The sequence below is a fragment of the Poeciliopsis prolifica genome, unplaced genomic scaffold, assembly GCF_027474105.1.
Source record: "Poeciliopsis prolifica strain line A6 unplaced genomic scaffold, Auburn_PproV2 SCAFFOLD009, whole genome shotgun sequence".
NCBI classification, from domain to species: Eukaryota; Metazoa; Chordata; class Actinopteri; order Cyprinodontiformes; family Poeciliidae; genus Poeciliopsis; species Poeciliopsis prolifica.
Genome location: NW_026562384.1, coordinates 3113945 through 3131096, shown reverse-complemented (window position 1 = coordinate 3131096; position 17152 = coordinate 3113945). Strand labels below are relative to the sequence as shown.

At 44.2% G+C, this 17152-nt stretch overlaps 1 protein-coding gene across 2 annotated transcripts in view; it reads left to right on the top strand.

Annotated features, from left to right (window-relative positions):
- pigg (phosphatidylinositol glycan anchor biosynthesis class G) overlaps positions 1-14446 on the top strand; it is a 76635-nt gene extending 62189 nt beyond the window's left edge. The window contains exons 12-14 of one of the 2 annotated variants that reach the window (XM_055034179.1): positions 2767-2930; positions 3541-3602; positions 3720-3866. In XM_055034179.1, the coding sequence (XP_054890154.1) occupies positions 2767-2930; positions 3541-3559 (183 nt within the window). In that variant the 3' untranslated portion in view covers positions 3560-3602; positions 3720-3866. Of the gene's footprint in view, positions 1-2766; positions 2931-3540; positions 3603-3719; positions 3867-10341 lie in introns of those variants that run through there. The other variant, XM_055034178.1, reaches the window with a different exon arrangement.
- Positions 14447-17152: the final 2706 nt, after the last annotated feature.

The following is a 17152-nucleotide window of genomic DNA, read 5'->3' as shown; positions in this document are numbered from 1 at the left end:
TTTTTAGAGAGACAAGGCCAGTTTATCTGCAAAGCGCATTTCTGCAAAGAAATTCAAAATGCTTTAAGCAATGAAAATATAAAAAGGCAACAAAAATAAACAAACACAACTAAAGGAAAGTGATGAAAAGTTGGAAAACTGACTCAAATTGATGTTGCAGCTGTTATTCATTACATCAACTGTAGCAGATTGAATCAGTTTCTACTGACGCAGCTGTGCATTGGGCTCCTCGCCTCCTTATGTAACAGGTTGATCAGGTGGTCGGTGTTTTCGACTGACTTTCAGAGACGTCTAACTTGATGATCTAGGAGCCTCTGTTGACGTTCAGCAAAGCTCTCGCCTGTAATAAAAAGCTAGACGGTGTTTGAGGTCGAACGTCCATCAGGGGCAAGCTTGTTTCCAGACGATGCTTCCGGATGCCCAGCAGACACGATGTCTTCATTTCAGCTCAGCCCACAGCAGGTATTTGCTTCGCCGCTGTTCGTCATCGTCAAAGGAACTCGCACTCGTTCAGTGACCCTCGTTGTCTCGCGGGTCGTTAAGGCCTTGATGGGCTCGGGATTTCTCCATTGCCAGACAATTTCCCACCTCTGTGTCCAGGCTTGTAATTATAAAGCTGTGGAAAAACAATAGTCCTCCAGAGGACACGACCCTAATGGGTTCGTTAATGAGCAACGTGTGAAATTTAGGCTGGGATGATACAAAAGATTAGAACTTAATTGGTGATCGCTGGACTCCAAATGAATCCTTTTTTAGGCGTTTCTGACATATTAACAATGTTTCGTCAATATCCGTTCGCTTTAAAAGACGCCAGAGCATCATGGGAAAAATTCCAGGTTACTTCATTCCCAGAAAAAACCGGGTTGTAGGACTGTTTGCTTAGGTAGAATTTACCCAGAATGCCCTCTGCTGTGGCGTTGCTTCATTTCAACCGAACCGGGACCTGGGATTCACCCTGTCCCAGAGAAACTGGACTTTCTAGCCAAACAAGTTAGATTATGCCCAAAGTTTTGTGGCAGATTTTCAATATTTAGTTTCCTCTAATATCAGAGGCTTCTCCCTCCCTGGTGAAGAAAAGAAACGACTCTCCCACCACTGTGTATCGGATGAAGTGGACAAGCGAGTTTCTGCAGGTTTCCACTTTCAAAGCAGATTTCTTTACAACCTAACCCGACTTTAACCTGTCCATAACATCCTTTAACTGCCGTGGCGGGCTTCATGTCTAGGTGACTTTAGAAAATTTGTGTTCTGTGTAATAAAATCAGTTTAAAACAGATATAGATTTGTAGCTCCTACTATGACAAAATGTTAAAGCTAATGTGAAACTTCATCTTGCGATCTGTCATCTGAAAAACCAGATGATGTGCAAAGCAGCAATAAAGGCAGAAATTTGCATTTTTTTCCCACTTTTTCTTCCTCTCTGGTACAGACTCCATCAGACAGATGCATCATCCAGCCCTGCTGGCTCACATCTTGCATTTGAGGTGCTTTTGTTTTTTTTCTCTCTTCTGAAACATCTCGCTCGACTACATTTTCAAAAGCAATAAATATTTGCCGTGTGTGAGGAAAAAAATTGACATTGACAGCAAAAACGGTGGGACTTCCAGCAAGAAAGCAAGAAGAGAAGCATCTATATGCAACCTCCGACCTGCTCACTCACAGTTACTGTTTGTTTAGAGCGGAGCCAGCTGTTTGCGTTTCTCCCTCCCCGATCACAGACGTGCGCGCAGATGGAGATGAACTCGTTAGTTTGCGAGACGCGGCCCGGCACATCGCCGCCGCCTTCGCGTTCAGACAGAGGCGTGTTCAGGTCTTCACAGGTTCGGTCTGTTGGAGAGCAAGAAAAGGGAGAAACGAACGTTCCCGACAGAAGCACAACCGGCTCTTGAATGCAGTTGTCGTTCATTGTGAACTGAAATCAAAATAAAAAGGTAGCGTGTATCAGTGTTGTACTGGAGACTGGTCTTGGTCTTGACTCGGTCTCAACTTCCCTCGGTCTCGGTGGGAAAGGATTTAATTGTAATGTTTTAAACAGAGCTGTAAAGGTGCACAAGGTAGAGCAAGAAGATGTGAACATTTGTTGAGCTGAAAGAAACTGATGGTAAAGGGGAGCTATTATGCAAAAGTTACATTTTCCGCATTTGTTTACTTGCCTCTAAAAACAGTCCAAGTCATTTTTGTGACAATAACTTCATGGTTTTTTTTGGTGTCTGGAAAATGAGCCGTTTCAAAAACCTTCTTATTGTGAAGGTAGTACTATCGAGCTGCACTGTCACGCAGCAATGGTTAAAAGAGCCATTGGTCAGCTTTTTTAACCACTGTACAACGGCCGCTGGAACAGACAAGTGTTTTGTTGTTTCAGAAACAACTTGCTGCATTCCTGTTGGTTTTGCAGGAGGCTAATGTATAATATAAAATCAAATATATGTACTATGCTACACTATCTATATATAATTCTGAAATCTTTTTGTCAAGATCGCTCCCTGTTTTGTTGTTGTTGGCAAATATACAGGTGAACATTTCCAATTTGTCCTGAGTGGTTTGACCTCCAGCCCAGTTCCTCAGAGCTGCGCGTGCTGATCCGGTCAGGGACTCAGACACAACTGGCTCGCCGGGAAGTCGGCAGCGTCTCAGAGTGATAATTAAAAAGCGAAAGGAGTCGCCCGTTCTTTAAGTGCTTCCAGTGTGTGCACTTGTTTTTGTCTGTACACAGTCATTTCTGCGCTCTCATCAGGGCTCTAAAAGGTTTGCTTTGTGCACCCGCAGGGCAACTCCAACAACATTGGCACCATCGACATTTCTGTGGGCTTTGTTGGTCTGGAAAGCTACATCGAAGCGCCTGCCATCTTTTTAACAGCTCTCAGCACTTACGCGGGTCCCCTGCTCTGGGCCTGTCACCTCGTCTGCTACCTGAGCTCGGAGAGAGAAAGGTACGTGTCACTTACAAAGCCGATACATGGCAGAGATTTTTAAGTGTTTGGCACTGGAGCCCTGGGATTCTCATGGATAGAGGGGAAAACGTATAAACTTTTTATATAAAACGCAACTGCGTCTGCAGCTACATCTTATTTAAAAAAAGGAAATTAAAGTTGGTTGCATTCAGGTTGGTTATTTATTCTGCTGTGAATCTACAAGGCTAAGAGTCCCTGTTACTTTGCTTCCAATATGTGTCAGAAAATTGATGAACCAAGTTTCAGTTGTGGAAAAGATTTTCTCTCTCTTTTTATTTTCTTCTTAATTTCAAGTTGAAGTTCAATCTGAATCTGGGTTATATCAGCTCAGAAGATAATTTAATCCTTATAAACTTTTTACATAAAGTTTATGTGTGTAAATATCAGCTCTCAGTCGATGGGAGGCAAAACGCCAAATTCTGCAGCTAATCTGCATTTCACAGTTGTCAAAGTCAAGCTAGCATAGCTGACCTACTTCCCTCTCCTTGTTTTATTTTCTAAAACTTTCTCCTGACCTTATCTAGTTTTTGTTGTGCTGACAATTGGTACTGCATCTCTTTTTCTTTTATATATCACACATACATTTAAGATTTCGCTCGTTATTGTGACAACTCAACAGATAAACCAGTGATCGGTACCGTTCTGGAGCAGGTTTGTTTCTCTCTCTCTCTCTGTTACCTGAATTAAGAGGCTACAGCTGCACACTTTATTTGTAACTCTGTGTTGTTGCTCTTTATTTCCTACCGAAATATTTCCAAACTGCTACAGGTTGTGTTTGTGAGCATAAGAAGTGTGGCAGCCTTCGCTCACCCAACCGAAGAGCAGCGTGCCGCCACTTTATGCCACATAATGGTACTTCATGCTTCACACAGCTGGAGAAAACAATAAAAAAGCACCTGCCTGTTCTCAGGTGTCTCCTCTGAACGGACTATAAGCCACGGCTGCTAAGTTGTGTGTGGAGGTGGTGGAGGATGATGGGCGGAGAGGGGACCTGCGATTATTTAAATATTACTGACAGAACGAGGAAAAACAAAACGCTTTCATTCCAGTTGAAACACACTGAACTGAACTGCCTTCACACTTGATATTTTTCTGATAGCCTCAATTGTAATTTTTACTTTGAAGTAACTTACAAAGATTTTCTGAAATAAATGATTTTTATAACACAAAAGTCAACATTGCACAGCAAGGCACCTCATCTGGAGAGAGGCCAGTGACTAGGTAAGTGTGTGTGTGTGTGTGTGTGTGTGTGTGTGTGTGTGTGTGTGTGTGTGTGTGTGTGTGTGTGTGTGTGTGTGTGTGTGTGTGTACAGGCAGCTAATAAACAGGGCTCTCCCTCAGCATGAGGCCCAAATGCACAGTGCTGAGTGATGAGGCTTGAATCTGTCCTAACAGCTGTTCTGATGCCGAACGCCAAAACTAAAATGAAGTGAAAATAGAGACAAAGATGCTCCGGGTGTGAAATGAGTCAGTCAGTCTTTAAAATGCCAGGAGCAGAAATGAGAGGCTGCAGATTTCTGGTCTGATCAACAAAGCGTTTCAGCATCAGTGTTGTTGGCGCCAGGTAAGCTGGACCCGCAGGTTCTGTTTATCTATTTACTCATTTATATGTTTGTTTTTAAGAGTTTTCAGAGCAGTAGCTTCACCACAGCTCTGAATATGTTGGTTTCTTCCAGTCCTATTTTTAAGTTTCAACTCCAGTGGTTGATGATTAATCGATTCACCAGGATCTCAACCCTTGTCACATGTAGGGTCATTTCCGAGCATAAATTCTGGCCAGTATAGCTTCATGAAGGCATATTCTGTATGCCTTCATGAATGTGAAGGCATACACTTTTTTTTGGTCAAATGTGTGTCGTAAGCCTGGCGGGCCACCAGGCTTCACTTGCTCTCCCATCAGGTTAAGTGATGTTTTTTTTCATTTATTGGATGATTCAATGAGCCGGGTGTGTGGGTGCACCGTTTTGTACCTCCGCTATTGGTCTCACACGCTATTATGATGCCGACTCATCCGCCTCTAAATTTGTAATATTTTTTTATATAAAACACTGGGCTGCTGGTGGACTGCCCTGCCACCGGTCTACCTCTTTCGATTGGACAAGAGAGCGTCTCATGAGTGGACTTTCATCAACCCACACTGCGTCACTCAGCAGAGTCTGAAGGTACATGTTCAGAGTTGGGGCATCAAAATTGTTGGATGTCTGAAAGTAACTCCAGGAAAAGGAAACCGTAGAAACACGGGAACCAAAGGTATTTCCTCTGGTGCAGGTCAGATTCTGGAAGATCTGACATCTGCCGGTGTCGGATCGCTTTCTGTGGTTTCATCAGAACCCTGACCATCGGTTTCATTTCGCGAGTCGTCCCCGAACACGTCTGCCTCCACAACCAGACTGCAGGAAGTTTCCCGTGTTTCCTCTCCTGTCACATTAAATCCAGCTTTAATACATTACATGCCGGATTACAGCGGCGGGCAAAAAAAGCGAGCGTCACTCCTTATTATCCCTTATTAGTCGCAACGCGGCGCTCCCTTGCAGCGGCCCCTGCTGCATTATGCACTCAGAGGTATTGTGACGAATGAAACAAAAAATAGTCCAAGTTCATTAAGGATTCGCTCTGCAGCCTCAGCAGTGACCATAAAGGAGGGGGAGGAGGAAGCACTGGATCAACGGCCGCTCTGCCGGTTTCCTTCCAGCCTTGTCATTATTTCAACAAATTGTTGCTTTTGTCTGTGAAAGACTTCATATTCTGACAGAAACCCCGGCGAGAAAAGGAAATATTTAACCGTTTCATTCAAGTTTTGTTTGTTAAAAATACTTGAAAAGCCAGTGGAAGATTCACAGCCAGTGGGTTTTACTCACCGTATCTATTATTCATCGGTTTTCCGTTGAGTTGGTCTTTCCAGCTCTTCTTAGAGCATTTAAGTTGTTTTGTAAACTAGAGATATTTGTCATGAATCTCGTTTAGTGAGCCGACAGATGAGACTGAAACCAGCTCAAAGAGATTATAAAACATTCACGACTCAGTAGGAGTTTTTGGAGTGACTCACCAGAGCAAACTTTCAGCTGCGGCTCGGCGGACTCCGGCAGTTTGGGTTCTGCAGAACCGGACTCACCGAGCCGTGGAGGGCGGGGCTGACATCACAGCTGGGAACAGAGTCGATAGTAATAATCCAATCTGAACTGATGGCTGAACTCATCGATTGTGGCAGAAAGGTAGGAATTGACATGATGTCATTGAAGCCACACATGTTTTTGATGTATTGATCGTAGCAGGACATCTGATCAATTGATATCTAATTTCAGCCTCTGCATTGAGATTGGATTAGATTAGAAATATCTAATGTCAAGTTTTCAGTTTTTTACTTTTTTTTGGTCAAAATTATGAAATTATTGACTTAAAACAAACACTCATCTTGCAGAAAAGTCACTTATTTAACATTTTAAGTGCACTGACATACCTGCACTAGAAACCAGGCCAAAAACACTTGCTAAGATTGAGTGTTTTTGCGGCGCACCTGCTCCAGTGGCTGCTGTGTCATTTGTTTGTGCAGATTTAAAGCAGCCTACCTGTCAGCAGCAGAGCACTTCCTGTTCCAGGTGGCGGGGTGGCGGGAGGGGGAAGGTGCACCTCAGCTTCCAGCGGGGTAAAAACTCCCATCAATACCGGAGTGCTGTGAGGACAGTTTGCTTCAGACTCCTGAGGATACACAGTTGCTAATGGGCCTTTTTTACGACGCTCCCTCTGCATCGGTTTTTGTTTTATTATTATTATTTTTTTTTTTTCCATGAGTTACTTAAAAATGGGAGACAATTTCCACCACAGCCTCCTTGATAAAAGAGGGGAGAGGCAGTGCAGCGTCTGCAAGCCTCTTCTTCTGCTCCCCCTACACATTGATGCAGGGGTTGTTTACTCTGCGCCAGTCCACAGGTTATTTTACCTCCTGCTGTAATGATGACTCAGCAGTGCAGAGTGTGTGCCTCACCAATCTGCATCAGATTGGCACAAACACACAACTGGATTCAAACTTGGGGGGAAAAAAACTGAGAAATTGAATCGAAACCTTCAACAAAGATTGACTAGTTGAGCTCAGGGTGTGGCGATAATCGACAATAATCACTATCGGTGTGACATACCACCTGTTTCAATATCAATACCCAGTAAATACAGGCACCGTATCGCCAATACCGATACTGATACTTTTTAACACAGTCTGATATTTCACAAAATTTTTCACCTTTGGGTGGTTTACTACACTGAAAAAACATAATTTTACCAAGTTTTTTTTTTCTCTTTTTTTAGTTCAAACATTTTTGTACACTTGAAATAAGACAACTAACTTACAGGTAGCTTTCCAGCAATAATTGGGAGCTTATTATAAGTGAATAATTCCTGTAATATTGATGAAGCAGTTCTAGTTCCACTTGGTTATTTAACTTACAACAAGACATTTTTAATATGTCAAAAGTGAAACAATCATTTTGACAAAGTTTGTAGCTATTTAATAAATGTTTTGCGAACATCAACATGTTTGTGTGCTAACTGTCATTTGTGAACAAATCAAACAAAAAAAAAAAGAAAATTAAGGTTGGGTTGAGAAACTACCATACAAAAATAAACCAAATTTTCAAGATGGAGTCTGAAACTGAAGTACCAACCTCAGCACGTTAACATCAATCCGATACTGATACCAACTTGGTATCGATATACTGGATCATTCTTACCGTTCTTGTCATTTCTAGTAAAAATTGTCAATGAAAGAAATTTAGAAGTTTCCTTAAACTAATATTTGGTAAAAACACCTTTTGATTTAAATTCAGCCATCTTTCTATTGGTCTGTAGCGTCCCGCCTGTTAATCTGGTGACATTGACCTCTTTATTGGACTGCGTCTGGCCGATGCTCCTCAGATTTCTCTGTGAAGAAACCAAATGTTCTCTTCTAAAGATTTAAAAGAAAATAATTCAGTTTCCTAACACCCACCTGAAGGTTCAGCACCAGAACTGATGGGTGTTAAAAGCTCTAGCTTGTCAGAAAAAGTTTAAGTCTGGGGTATAATAGCACATTTCTCTAGAGTTTTGGGAGGTTTTTGACAGACCTGGACATTTTCTTCTGTCTGTCAACTCGACTCCTTAGTTTAGTTATGGAGATTTCATCAGATTGTTGTCTTATGTGGAGCACAATCAGTTTGTTTACGTTTTAGGGCTTGACATACCTTCAACATCACAGGAAATCACCTATTCAACTTGCGCAAACTGCGTTGGAAACGCAGCTACTGCTAGATCATAATTACTGATAACAAAACACACGGTTTGAATCCAGTGTTGTTTTGGTCTCAGTGTCCAGCTCCAGTCTCTCTGGTTTCACCAAACTGAACGGCTTCAATAACGTCTCTGCTCCACATTTCTGCAGCACTGGTGACTCTGCAGGCCTCCTGTCTGCTGTTACACACACCGTTTCCTCGGTGCTTGTAAAGATCTGCTGGACGAGGGAAAAGCTACAAGTGTCCAGATGTTCTACATGGTTGAAGTCCCCGACCACATCTTGGAGAAAAAAAATCCCTTTTGATGCTTTTTGTTGTCGTTTTAGCTGTCGGCGCTTGTTCTTTGTTAGAAATGACCAGTAACTCTGAACTCCTGGGGCTGAAGACGTGGATCACGTTTCGGCGTTCCTCTCCAGAGGAACCAACCTTTAGCTCTCCGTGTTTCAGTCAGGACTGAAGAAGCATCGACTGATGCTGATAGATTTTTACTTCTTCCATCAGATCAAGTACAAAAATATTAGAACACGTCAACATTTTCATAGCAAATCTATTTCTAATATTGACATGAAATTTTCACCGCGTCTTGGCAACAATCAACATAATCCATAGATGGAGAAGAAACAATTAAGTTCAGGAATTATGCCATGTGTTGTTCTGTGAAATGACTCACCTGGTTCAGTCCAAATTTATAGCCTACACTGCAAAAACACAAAATCTTACCAAAGATTTTCTTTTTTTTGTCTGGTTTCTTGTCCAAATATCTTGGTTTACTTGAAACAAGACAAAGCTGACTTACAAGTCACTTTTCAGCTGGAAACAGGAGCTTATTTTAAGTAAATAATTCATAATATTGATTTTGAAAAAGTACCAGTTCTAAAAAAACTAATTTTGATCCAGCAAAAAACAAAAAGCCACCTTTTGGGGGGTTTTAATTGCCATGTTTCCATTAAGTAAATAGATTTTTCTAATTCCAATTTGCGCAATTACATGGTCAATGAAAACGCAGCGACGTCTGAGCACCTCACCGCCGGACAGCACATAATGAGAAAATAGGAAATACATTCAAAAACTATTGAGAGGAGAACATGGCAGCCGACTGACAAACTTCCAGAGGATGAAAAACTTTGATGGAAAGCAAAGACGCACTAAGCTGCTTTACGTCTCGATCTAATTCATGAAAGATTGTTTGATCATTAACAGTGAACGGCATAACTCATATTTCTCCCTCCCTCTCTCTCTCACACACACACACGTGAGCGAGAGAGAGATAGAGAGTCTGATCCAATTATCTTCCCACAATAATGCAGATTGCCGGCAAATTCTGATTAGGAAGTTAATGACTTTAAAACCAGCAGGAGGAGACGACGAGACGCAGCCAGGAGATTAGGAGCGGAGGACGTAAAGCCAAACACGCCAAGTTTTTCTGTGTGCGTTCATACCTAAAATTCATCTCCGAAACACCATTGTAAATTAGCAGAGGGCTGCAGCTAATCACAGCCGGCAGCGTCCCAGCTGAGGGGGAGGAGCCGCGTGTCGCCTCCTGAGTAAAGACGGCAGGTCGTCGAGCTCCTCGGAGGAGGAGGAGGAGGACAGATACGTTCACATCCACACTGACTCTGACCAACAATGAATCAAGCAGTGAGCAATACCTCCAACCATTATTAATCTGCTCTACACAGAAAAACTAAATCAATAAAAATGTGCTCATTCAACTGCTACGTGACGGCTTTCCTCCAAACGGCAGTGGAAACGTTTCTTGCAGCACGAGTCACGGGATCAAATACGACGACGTATTAGGGCCAGCAGACGGAGGGAATGTCGGCCAAACAGCTAAGAAATCTACCAAAAAAAAACAGAAAATTTCAAATTCAAAAGTTTAAGTTTGAAATATTTTGCCACTATGCCCCACTTGATATGTGTATGAAACTTTATTAGAAGTTGCTTTGGGTTCAGATTTGCTTAAAAAGAAAAGGAGAAACGTTGAGACAAAAGTTTTGAAACACAGGAAGGAAATGGGAGTAAAGGAGAGAAAGTAGCATAGAGAGACCAACAGTCGGCCACTAACCCGCAGAAAGAGAAGAGACGAAACGCAGAAACCACAGCCTCTCTGATTGGTCCTCTTCTCCCCACAGGAGCCCGGTCGCCGTGGGCCACGGCTGCTACTGCTTGGCCCTGCTGAGGTCGGTGCCGGCCGCCGCCTACGTGGTCCTGGTGACGGTCCTGCGCTACCACCTCTTCATCTGGAGCGTTTTCTCGCCCAAGCTGCTGTACGAGTCCATGCACCTGCTGCTGACCGCGGGAGTGTGTCTCGTCTTCATCGCCATGGAGCAAAGTCCCGGCTCCAGTAAGTCCTAGTGGGAGGCGGGGCGACGCCGGACGCAGACCCCTCGCTCGGACCGCCGCGGTACAATCGACTGCCGCTTCTCATCTGAATAGATGTTCTGTCAGTAATACGTTTAAATAAGTTTCTGTTTCTAAAAGATGGGGGGGAAATGGTTGAGGATGAATAAAAATGTGATGTAACTTGTGGAAAGAGGCCGTATCTCTTCCCTCAGAGATATGCCGGACTTGGAGGTGCAGAATAAAACTTTGATGTTGCTGCGTGTGTTTACCGGGGCACTTCTTGACCACAGTTGAGAGTAACAGGATCGATCCCCACAGTTCCAGTCGGGATTCGGGGTCCCGCTGCGTCTTCACTCCCCAACCCAAACCCTAATACTGACACTGGATCATTAATCTAGCCAGATGTCCTACTGTGACGGACCGAAAGGGGTCCACGGTGGACTCCTCTGGCCGTCTCGGGCCTAAAGGTGCCGAGGCGAACGAGATGTCAGACGGCTTCAGCCTGCGTCCGCCTACATGGAGCTCTAAAAACGGTTCTAATCAGGCAGCGTTAATGAAAATAGCTGCGTGGGAGGAACACAGGAGCTCAGAGTGGGAGTTTTAAAGACACTGCAGTCATTTCTCTGTTGAAGTTTTTCTAACGTGTCACGGATAATTGACCAAACTCCAGTTTTCTTCTTTTATTATTATTATTATTAGTAGTAGTATTGCATAAGTTTAGTTTTTTCAGCGGTAATTGTTTATGCTCTCTTGGAAGGCAAACAGCTGTCAGATTTACACTTCTTCCCAAAAGTATTTAGTCCAAATTTTGTGACGTTAGAACCACAAACATCAGTGTGTTCTATTGGGACTGTTTACTTGTATTAGGACAAAAGGAGAAACGTCACACTGCCATGACATGCGGTGATGTTGATTAATGTGTACTGTCCTAATCAAGTTAAATTAATGGCACATTTTTATGCAGCAGACTAACGAGTCTTTCAATATTTCCTTCAGATACAAAAAGGTGTGGAATGCATTTACCAAAATGATATATGATACATGTTGTACTTAGTAGCAATACTTGCGTTGTTCTGTCTCATGAAATCCTCAAAGTTTGAAGCTTTAACGTGACAAAATGGAAAAAACTTTTGAATGGCATGAATACTTTTGCAAGGATTCTCAGTGACTGTCAACGTCCAAAGGGGGAAAAAGGGCCGTTTTCTGATTTATTTTTACATTTATTCTTTCGTATTCATTTTTCTTTGTTTGTTTGCAAATTCAACCTGAGTTCTGACTCAGAATCTGAACCTTTTCACCGTCCAATCTTTGTGTCCTGTCCTGCTTACAAACCAAAGCCGAAGCGGCCAAGGAGGCGGCTCCGTTTCCAGAGCAACAAGAGCAGCGGCGAGACGGTGATGCTCACCTTCATTGCAAGTTGCTCACAGCGCCGCCCGAGCGACCCGGCCTCTCCCCGTCCTGGAACTGCGTGTCATTTGAGTAATGAGAGCAGCTGCCGAGCCGAGGAGCAACACAGAAACTGAAAGTATCTGAACTGTTATTTCTGTTGGCGTCGGTGATGTGAAGGAACATGTGCGACTCCTTCAGAGCTGCGCAGTGATTACAACCTGCCAGCTCAGACATCTTCCCCACCTTTTGAGGTCTGAACAAAAATAAATAAATAAAGGAGAAGTAAAGGACAGAGCTGAAAGATGCAACAGTTTCGCAGCGTTTCACCTCCAGGCAGAGAAGCCGATTGTTCCCCGACTCCCAGTGAATCCGGGCCGCCACAGGCGTGGAGTGGGGACATTCGGCGGTTCCCGCCATGTCCAGATGAAGCTTGGGCCTTTTGTTGTCGCCGTGGCTCTCCTTGACTGGGGCCGACAGGCGGAATGCAGATGTCCCTGAACTCCGGCAGGATTCCCGCCGAAGTTCAGAGAGTCTGCGGCGGGAAGACGCCCTGCATATGGATCGCTGCGTTTCGGGTTCTCTCCGTCAGAGGGAAAGGCACGTTCAGCTTGTGAGAGAGTCCCGGAGCTGAGAGTTAATTTGACCTTTTTATAAACCAGACAGAATGCTACTGTCAAGTGCCTTTTCCGCTCTTTGGCTCAACGGAGGAATCTCGGCCAGACTTCAAACAAAGTCTGCCATAAATAGTTTATGAGCCAGATAATAATCTACATGACTCTGAGGATTAGTCTGTCAGTGCTCGGTATGCTCCACATCTCTGTCCGACAAGCTCTGCATTGTCTTTACAAGCTGAGCTGCTAATCCACACACTTGCTACGGATTTTAACCTGAATGTGATGTTCAAGGATGACACCAGTCACACCAGCAACTGTCATGGTAAACCATTAGCTAGGAGACTAAAGCAATAGAAAACCCAACAGTCGTCATGAACAAATGGTGTCGAACAGTAAATGTTGTTCATCCTGGTTATAGAGCATCTGAATAAAATGGGCTGTTCCTAGAGAACAAACTGATTAAAAACTTACCTGGAGACAGAAAAGTATATAAAGAAATGCAGAAAACAATCGACCGCTTACCTAAAATCATCTCAGATGCTTGAAAAATCCAACCAAAACCAGAAAGACGTGGAAGAAAATAATGAACTACCATCCTGGTAGGTTGAAGGGTGTCTGATCAGTCAATGATCAAAGAACATTTACGTTACCTGTGAAGCAATAAAGATGTCTCTGTGAACCAAAGGTATCAGCAAGTAGCCCCAACAGAACCCCATTGCTCAGAACCAATGGGGCAAACAAAGACGTCATGTTTGCCCTGAAGACAAAAATGGCGCATATGTTTTGTCAGACAACCATCTAATGCTAAATTTAAAGTGGCAGTACACTGGGAAAACGGGTTGCCGAGGCGTTGTGGTGTTGGTATCCCAGTCAGGCAATGGTCAACGAAAGCCATTGAGAGCAAACGTGATCAATTTTCCTTCACTCTCGGTGTTTATAATCCATTTGTGAACTTGCAGAGAGCTTGTGTGTGAAAGCTAAAGCTACAGCACGTAGTTAGTGTTACTTAAGTGTTATTTAAAACACAGCTGCATATGTTTTCTGGGGTTGAGATTGATGTACTGCTGCAAGGGAGAAAAATGATTGTTGTTTCAGACTTCTCAGAGGGTTTCTCTGCCGCTGAAGATGAATTATGCTGGATGGAGTAACATTCATCTGCATCTCATTAGTGCCCTTTGCACTAAATGAAAAAGCCTCGGCTTCGTTTAATGGAGCTGAGAAACCTCCGGTTCCTGTTCTTGGGGATGGAGTTTGTGCTGTAGTGGCGTCTATTTCAGTGGATTCTGTCTGAAACTGACTTTTCCGATCGACCCGTTCGTATTTATTTTCCAGAGAGCCACAATGGCTGCAAAGTGAGGCTCGCCGATACGCTGACGGAAATCCTCAACCCGATGTTTTACAGGCGCCTCTCTTCCCTCCCGTCCCCACGCGGATCGTCTGTAAGCCCCCGTCTGTCCGCGGCGGTGTGGGAAGCCTCGGATCAGACGGTGCTGACACTCTGCGTGCGAAATCGCTCCTGCGTATCTAAAATACCCAGCAGCCCGTGAAATGGATCGGAATAATTGTTTCGTTCACACGGCTGAAAGCTCTCACGCGTCGATCGTCTCGCCTCGTGCTTCGCCCTCTCCAGATTCCCTCCTCAGAGGAAGAAGCGTTTATTTTCGTGTTGTTTAGCTGAGTTTCATGCAAGGCCTCCCAGGTGACGGAAGGTGTCGACTGTACAACAACAAGCCCTCTTCTTCAATGAGCAGACAAAATCCTTCTTGCTTGATTTCTTTTTTTGTCTTTCGTTTTAATAAAAACTGTGCTACTCGTTCTGTTTGTGTGTTGATTTGTTTCTGTTGGTTTTACGTGTTCATCTCAATAAAGCCGATCTTTTTACCTCCCTCCATGTCTGAGGATAAGAACCTGTTTTCATTTAATGGAATAAAGTTGAATTATTTCTCTAAAATCAGTTTCTCTCACGATTATTGGAATCGATCATTCTCAGCAGCACACCTCGGGTCTCTTTGACTCGTTTCTATCCCCGGGGAAAACGACGGACCCGGTTTCAGCCGACCGTCTTTTAGACGTTTTAATAATTTCCCTCAAGTGGGAAATTAGCCGGCCATTAAATTGTCTTTGGGCTCGGAGCAGCCTGGATGGAGGCCATCTGTCTTCAGGCTCGGGCGGCTGTGACGTTTGCAAAGTTTTCACCGGAATGTCCTTCTGATTTGGTGAGACGGAGCGAGACGCCGTCCCCATGCGGCGTCTCAAAGCGCCGTAGTACAGTAGGAGGATGACAACTGAGTGATAATCCATTTCATCCACCCACTAAATAATCGCTTTGTGCCTCCAGGAGCCGGGCATCGTCGACTGAAGAACACACTCCACGCTTTTCTTGCTTCTGAGGAGAAGTCTGTGCCAAGAAGCCTCCAACGGGATGCTACACCAGCAATGTGCTTATTGTCCTGAAATGTGACGCACAGAGCCGGATTCGGTCGGTTTTAACAGGGGGAGCGTTTTTTATGTTTCCTATAAATCCGTCTTTCTGTTTTTTTTCCCAGCATCTTGAGGTCACTGTCGAAATCCGAGTGTGCGACTTTTGAAGAAACGCGCCCGTCAGCTATTTGTGGCGCCGCTCTAATGTACAGTACGTATGTTGAGCGCAGTCATCCATTTTCTCCACTTTCACAGTTTGGGGTCAGTGCTCCCACCTTTCTCCCCGCCTCCATCCTTTACAGCCCTTTTCTGGAGTGTTTCTAAAAGCCTCCTCAGGCTGTAACCGAGACGATCCGTGATCCCTGCGGGCCGAGGCAGCGCCTCGCTAATGTCGTCATAGACCTTCAACGTCTTACTGTCCTCTTCATTCACTCACACAAAGAAAGATCTTATCAGTACTTTATGTGATATTGGATGATTACGAGGAGTCACAAACGACTTAGTGTTTTGTCCGTGTATCTGATCGTCTTCCCATCAGGACCAGACCAGACGGGTCGGATACAGTTGTAGAGAAAGTCCTGAGCTTTGACTATCCAGCGATCCATCATCTGGAAACGGGGAGCAGCGTGTTAGGACAGCGCACCCACCCAAACGTCAGGCTGCACCGAAGAAAGAGAACCGGCGATTAGAAATAATTGAGTTCATCTGCTACAAGTCATCAAATTCGGGTCGTCCAAGTAAATAAATGAAGTCGTCGTGTTGAACAAACGTAAATACAGTAAATTTGACGGATTTGAATTTGCATGTAACAAATTAGCAGTTTTTTGTTTGTTTTTTTAGTTGGAGGTCCATTGTCATTTTGTCAGTGTGGCCCAGGAGAGCAGTACTCAGAGAAGCAGTCAAGAGGCCCATGGGAGCACTGTGGGAGCTACAGAGAGCCACCGCTCAGGTGGAAAAATCTGCTGGCAGGACAGCTACGAGCAGAAAGCGTCAAACATCAGATTTTTACGAAAAGGAGTCCCGTATCCAGTTGGACACAGGCCATGCAGGCACCGTGGTGGTCAAACTCTTAGCCATCAGGACCAAGTTTGTCAGTTTCAGGATGTTTTTGCACCTGTTAGTCCGGTAGTTTTGCTTCGATTGGGGACAAAAGTTGAAACATTTCGTCACATTTTCAGCTTGTGCGACTTGCCTTCACACTGAACTGAAACCCATTCTCCTCCTCGCTTGTGGTGGCGCTGCACCAAGAACCACTGAAGGAAACGACATGAACACTTGGGTTAGATTTTGTGTTTTGGCAGCGTAAGCAAGAGTCGTTTCACCAAAGTGGACCAAAAAACAAAAAACAAAGACACGCCACACTATTTAGATTAATAATTTGTTACATAAAGTCCGGTTTCTGGCGTGAGGAGACGGAAACGCTCCGCTGTATGCAGGTCCTGCTGGGTTTAAAAAATAAATAAAAACACATTTTCAAGATGCAGCTCATCCTGCAGAACCCAGAGTCTGAAGCTGAGTAGAGCAGAGTTCACAACCTGATCCTCTCTTTCCCTCGGCCTTGTGATGGAGCTTCTCTATGAAAGGAAATACTTTTTTTCCATCCCCCGCCTGTTGCTGTGAAACCCAGAAAAAAAAATACCACCTCATTTTTGAAAAGCAGCAAATCATATTTTCTGCTCATTTTGCTTCGCCGCTTTCAACACGTCTGCTTTCGTTCGTCTGCCCCGTCGTGTGACGAGGAGCCACTGCGATGCATCTAAACATCCTTGCTCACGTATCGAGTCGGTTTAAAAAAAGGAAAAAAAAAAAAAAAAGCTCTTACTGCATTATCCATCCCATCGCTGCTGGATTGTGAGGCTTTCTCGGCCCCGCTGCTGCTCCGGCATACAAATCACCCAAGGAGTGAGAGGAGAAAACTGGGAACAGACGAAGCAAATGGTCTGAGCTCGGCTTGGAGGCGCTGCCATCCAGATTCCCGATCCTAATAACTGGATCGGATGCAAAGATCACCAGAGAGAGACGGATCTCTGATGGCGCTGCAACGCAGCCGATTTCAGACTCGGACCAGGAGAAAGAAGGGAGAAAACTTTCCAGCTGATGAACATCAACTTTCTAGTTTTCTAGTCTCTGAAAGACGCATTTGAATCGCCACAAATTTCCAATTGGTCAACAATTA